Source organism: Asparagus officinalis, chromosome 5, assembly GCF_001876935.1.
Source record: "Asparagus officinalis chromosome 5, Aspof.V1, whole genome shotgun sequence".
NCBI lineage: Eukaryota > Viridiplantae > Streptophyta > Magnoliopsida > Asparagales > Asparagaceae > Asparagus > Asparagus officinalis.
Window position 1 is genome coordinate 46650074 of NC_033798.1, and position 6119 is coordinate 46656192.

A 6119-nucleotide genomic window follows, 5' to 3' on the forward strand; every position below is an offset into this window, starting at 1 on the left:
AACAAAGAATTTGCTCCCATTGCAAAATAATTACATTCATTTCCAATTCCAAGTCAACACTCAAAGGCCTGTTTAAATATTCCAGTTTGCCATATTCAGTGTTTTCCATTTCAGAGAATGACACATTATAAGATTTACAGGAAACTAAACTAAGTTGAAAAAAAATATGAAGTGAAAGAACGGCACGATCAGTGAACCTCTTCACAGATGAAGGTTTATTCTCTTGTAGAGTTTTTGCGACTCTGTCTAACTCCCACATTTGTTACTTTGCAGTCACTCTATCAGGGCCACAATACATATCCATAAGCTCTTTCATGTGTGGTAGCCTTTCCATCAGTTCTTTGATTATTTCCTGTTAGAGATGCTAGAGATATCAGTTCTTTGATTAAACAGTCTTCTATACAGTTTAAAACAGAAGCAAGATTTTCACGCAAAATCATAGCAAAGGCCATGCAGACAGAGACTAGAGGCATTTGAAAATTACGTAAAAAGAAAATTAGAGACACCCTAACCCATCCATCTCCAACTAGTATTTTCTTCTTCAACATTCGTTCTTTATTATCAGCATCAGCTTCAGCTATCTCTGCTTCTATAGGAATAAAATAGCTTCTATAGGAACTACCTCAATCTAGCTCACTCGTATGGTGAAAAACTGATCAATTTGATGGTAGCTGTTTCACTAGTCTTAATAAAAAGTAAATGTCAGAAAGAACAATTGGAAATATTTATCCCTCACACGGACTAAAACAATAAACTTTAGTGTTAGATCTAATAAGGGATATTCTTAAACTTTGATCTATTGAGGTGGACATTTACAGTTCAAGTATCAGCCTTTACAATGAATGTGCCGCAGTTGTTCAAGTATCAGCCTTTACAATGAATTTGCAGCAATATGCTTCCAAGGCCCTCCTGAAAACCACTTGTTTCATGGATTACTTTACACTAATTTCTTTACAATGACATAATATTAACTGCAGAAAGCAACAGAACAAATGAAATAATAGACCTAGAAAAGCCGTTTATGGTAAAGAAGCATTAGTTTCAACTGGAATAAGCTTGTATTATTTACACAATCTTATAGTTTTATTACATGTAATTCATCAATATAATCAAGATTTTTATGAAGGCAGTAAAAGGGGGAAAAACATACCTTTCTGATGATATCCAGCAATTGTAAGTTGAACTAATGAGATGAGCAAAGTTGCGATGATGGCCAACTCGATGGATACTCTCATGGGGTACGTTATACAATATTTACAATGTAATTCCCCGTAGCACATATGGTGGTATCATGTGGCTCATAAGCTTGATTGACGATAATTCTAGCGCTAGGCAGAGCAGCGCTCATGTACTTTATTTTTTCTTATATTTATAAATTTAATTTTGCTTAATATGTTATCAAACACCACATAGTTATTATTCAATTGGACCTTCAGAGTGGAGATATTGGAGGGATCAACACCCGTTCTTATAACCGGGATAGAGATGCTGCCGACGACAGCGATTGTTGAGGTTTTTTTAATTTGAATGCAATAAATAGTTTTATTTGTTATAGCACTCTACTTTTATTCATGTCGTGTACTCTATCTTATTCATGTATATTGCTAGTGTATATGTTGTTGGATGTATATATTAGACGGAATCGGTTGATATATGTTTTGGATTGGATGGTTGGATTTGTGCATGGTGTTGGATTTGATTATATTTGGTTATGGATGGAATTATTATGAATTTTGATTATATTTGGATGGGTGGATGCTTGGATGTATTCATGTGTATAATATAATGGTAAATAAATGTACAAGGAATTAATAATTACAAATAATTTTTTTTGCTAAAAAATTATCAACCTAGACGGAATTTCGTCTAGGATGGTTTAATCTAGACGGAATTCCGTCTAGGTTGGCAATCTAGACAGATTTCTGTCTAGGTTGGAAACCTAGACGGTTATCTTAATTCCGTCTAGTTTGATATCCGTCTAGATTAGTCAACCTAGACGGAATTCCGTCTAGTTTGCCCCCAACCTAGATGGAATCAGACTAGACGGAGCAAACTAGACGGAAATCCGTCTAAGTTGAGCAACCTAAACGGGAAGTAGAGCAACCTAGACGGAATCCCTTGAACATCTCTTCTTCTCATGTATGGAAGACGAGAAGAAGAGATGTTGAAGGGAGTATGAGCATTTTTCTCCAATAGAATGGGTGTTAATCTTCAAAATTAAAGTCAGTCATCTCTTATTTCGATCAAGGGATGTTTATTTTCTAATGCCAAGTCAAAATTGGTATGGAATGAGGTTATTACAGTGGCGGAGCCATAAATTTTATTTTTGGGGGCTAATAATACAAGTTACATGAACATAAGTTCCTTCTAATGCATTTAATAATAAAATCAACTTCGAATCAAATTTGTATGGTCTTTCATTCAAAGATATAACATCATAAAATCCAAATGAAAAAAATAATACAAAACATATATAACAATATAAGAAAGAGAAGTGAAAAATTAAGATACTTAATGGTAATGCAAATTCTGAACTTTTGAGGAGTTTATGCTTATTTTATAAAATCTAATGATTATTATTCGCATAAGTTCTAAAAGTTTGGGGGCCCACGGCACCCCACACTTGTACGTGGCTCCGCCACTGGTTATTCTTACTATATGTTGTTGTATATGACAAGCGAGATACATGCTTATCTTCGAGGGGATTAAAGCAAAAATTCTAAAGATCATTGAATATAGTATGCATTTTCTTACTTTTTTTGGATAGGTTCCACCGAGAAGATATTGACAATCTCCATCAATCGATCAGTTTTGCTTACCCGCAAAATAAATGATGTCTCAGACTAGCATGATGATGAAGATGAGGGGACCTAAGATAAAATTTGCTATCTCAATTTGATTAGCTATATATAATGGCTGATAATTTAATTTGAAGACTCAATTGTAGCTCCTTTGTTGTTTAGTGGTGTTTTTTGAAAACGTTAAAACTTGTTGCATGGGGGATTATTGTTTGTTGAGGTGATGCTTTCTTGTTTTGATGAAAGCCAAATTAAATAAGTTATGGCTTAGGATTTGATTACTATAAGTTATTTCCTAGTTAGCGGTGGGTGACGATAAAGTATCTACTTCTAACCCTCTTCAATATAATAAAGAGTTCTCTCATGCTATATATCCCTCTTCAATATAATAAAGCAATTTGTTCAACTTACAATTGCTTGCAAAGGCAACCCTTTCTTAGCATCTTCATATGCCACTACTCGCAACTCTTCATAACTGACATCGCCAACAATGTCACAAGGCCGACTGAAAATTGAGATGAATGTATTGATCAGATAAAGATTGTTTATCATTGTTAGCATTTCCATAAGAGGAAAACAAAAGAAAAGGAGGGATTGGACAAGAAGGCATCTAATTATTTCTTTCGAATGAAAAGTGAAAGTTGATCAAAAAATTATATGAGACAAAGAGCTTCTGACTTATCCAGCACAAATTGATCACCATTAAGGCATTAACTAATAAGTAAAATCCTTTCACTTACTTTTGTTTTCATTTGTAATATTAAGTTGCTCCTTTTGTTTTCATTTGTTTTCGTTGTATGTTGTGTTATGATACAGTACTGTTGGATTTGTTCAAGTGTGTGGATGCTTATTTGTTAACATTACGAAACCATATAAACCTTAGCCTTCTAAATTTTGAAACAAGTGAGTGAATTTTGGGCTTTTTTTCCTTGTTCAAACCCCGCAAAATTACACCCCCTACATTGAATTATATTTATGCGTTTATTGGATGAAGAAAACAAAGGGCTAAGCAGCAAAATGCCTTGCTTGTTAATTGTAAAAAGTTAAAGGAAAATGCTATTTTTCTTTTACTGGGAGTCTTCTCATCCTAACGCAGGTGGGAGGCTATAATATTTCTATAAAAAACATAGAGAAGTGATAATTCCTAATTATCAATTCTATTAATCCCTCGTCATAAGCTAAGGATACTTTTCACTCAAACATATCCCTGCTTCTTCCTGGTAAAATTTCATTTTTGAATCTATCCATCTGCAGTTATCCAAGACACTTCAAATAATATGTGAGAATGTATAAAGGCATGCAAGTCGTCATTCTTTGCCTACTTGCATAGCAGTAATGTACCAAGGCAATTACATTTGTTATCCAAACTTTAAAAATTATGGTTGCGTTTGCAATAGTCAAGATTGAAACAAAGCATTAAAACAAGAAACCGAGTTCGTTAATGTAGCATAACAACAATAATAATCACCTTATTAAGTTGCAACATATATTCATACAAGCTTTAGAGATCAAAGCTCATAGACTAGAACAAGAATACATATATTCATCCAAATAAAAATACAATGCAAATACAACAGTAATTAGTGAACACTGCATTAGTGAAGACCAAAGGAATGATTACCGAGGAAAATTGTGCAATGGATTCTCTCTCAACAATTCTGTTTCCCTGCTCAAACAAGTACAAGGCAGATTGATCATTGGAAAGATCGAACTTAGAACGAGATATTAATAAAGGATTGTCATTTGTTAATCCTTACTTCTTAAGGTTTTTGCTATTTGACTTAGAACGAGATATTAATAAAGGATTGTCATTTGTTAATCCTTACTTCTTAAGGTTTTTGCTATTTGCTTTTCTGAGCTGCAATGTAGAAGGCTTGGAGCTTTTGGTGATCTCCACTTGTTGTTCACCTCTGCAAATTTTTTGTGAAAAGTTTAGGAGGTAAAACATGAATATGGAATGCAAGCGTCGTACAAGATTTACAAGTACCCAGTTCTTTTACAAAAATGAAACATCCTTGTTAAGTCACAACTTGAGAAATAGCTAAATGAATTCCAATTTAATGATTCAATTTTCCAAAACACATACAAAAAGCTTTTATCTAACGATCTTTTCCATATAACTAATATGTATAAGTATAGCATGGTTCCTTTTATTTTTTTTCATCTCTACATTGTGCATAAACCTTAACTGGATCAATAAATATACACAATTATAAAAGTAATACCTCATTTTATTTGCTCTAGGCTTATAATCATGCATCCTACATGCTCTCGATTCTTATTTACATAATTAAAAAAATACATATAGTCATGTCAATAAACACAAATATGAACATTGTAGGGTAACATACTCTGCAGATTCCTTATCAACAAACACCTCAATGTGCATGCTTGAAGGTGTTGGGACCGCTCCAGTGCCCGTTTTATGTGGAACCTAATCAAAATAATGACAGATGCAATATTTGTAACCTATAGCATGGTGCATAAGTGTAACTTGAATAAAATTCCAGACAAAGCAGAACCTTATATGACGACCAAACAGTAGGGGCTGAGGTGTTTTCTTTGTTTCTATCTGCTCGGGATCCAAGTGTGCGCCAACTACTGTCATTGCTCTTCTGATTTTCAGGCTGACACCTTGATGTAGAGTTTTCATCATTGTAAATAGAAAGTGGCTTATTGATAACAGTCATGCAGATAAATTAAGTGCATTAAGTATCACAAGTTTTGTGCAAGCAACATATTCTGAGCTTGTAAGAAAAATTCTAAAGCTGTTTGAGTATTAGTAGACCTGAATATTAGAGTACTCCTATGAAGAAAATATGAAATCTATCAACCATGGTTCAAATCTTGTTTCACTGTTTCAGATATACATAAAAGAATGAATAGTGGTAAAAACCTACTTGCAAAATTAAAGAATATAAATAAAAGAAGAGCTTGCCATAACTCCAAGAAGGCTATTTGGCAAGTCGACCATTTATGCTCATAAAACAAAGAAGCACCACCATACAGAATTTCTTATGATTAATTGTTAAATTGAAATATGCTCATAAAACAAAGAAGCACCACCATACAGAATTTCTTATGATTAATTGTTAAATTGAAAGAAAAGCAAGGGAGAAGACGATACAATACCCCACCTTCCAAGGATACAAAATCCTGAACACAATAGCAACCAATTTGACAGGTTTTAGTATTGCTCGGATAGCTCAATGCAAATGGCATCAATTATCTTAATTGCACATCAAATTAAGAACAAAATTCACTATAAAACAAATAAATTTAAAGATTGAAACTTTACAGTGAGAAACAAGTGAATTAGAG

The 6119-nt window shown here is 33.4% G+C and overlaps 1 protein-coding gene across 1 annotated transcript; it reads right to left on the reverse strand.

Annotated features, from left to right (window-relative positions):
• LOC109841791 (zinc finger CCCH domain-containing protein 46-like) lies at nucleotides 3201-4801 on the reverse strand. The gene is made up of 3 exons (XM_020410731.1): nucleotides 4625-4801; nucleotides 4420-4464; nucleotides 3201-3303 (listed from the first exon to the last, which is right to left on the reverse strand). Exons 1-3 carry the CDS (start codon nucleotides 4744-4746, stop codon nucleotides 3201-3203), a joined length of 270 nt encoding a protein of 89 aa, XP_020266320.1. The 5' UTR covers nucleotides 4747-4801.

Bases quoted from the DNA above. Each gene is read 5' to 3' on its own strand.
- LOC109841791 (XM_020410731.1), bottom strand. From the start codon at position 4,746: ATGTTTTACCTCCTAAACTTTTCACAAAAAATTTGCAGAGGTGAACAA. The intron at 4,465-4,624 runs GTAAGGATTAAC...TTGTTTGAGCAG, and splicing joins AATAGCAAAAACCTTAAGAA to GGAAACAGAATTGTTGAGAG. The intron at 3,304-4,419 runs GTAATCATTCCT...CTCAATTTTCAG, and splicing joins CCATTGCACAATTTTCCTCG to TCGGCCTTGTGACATTGTTG.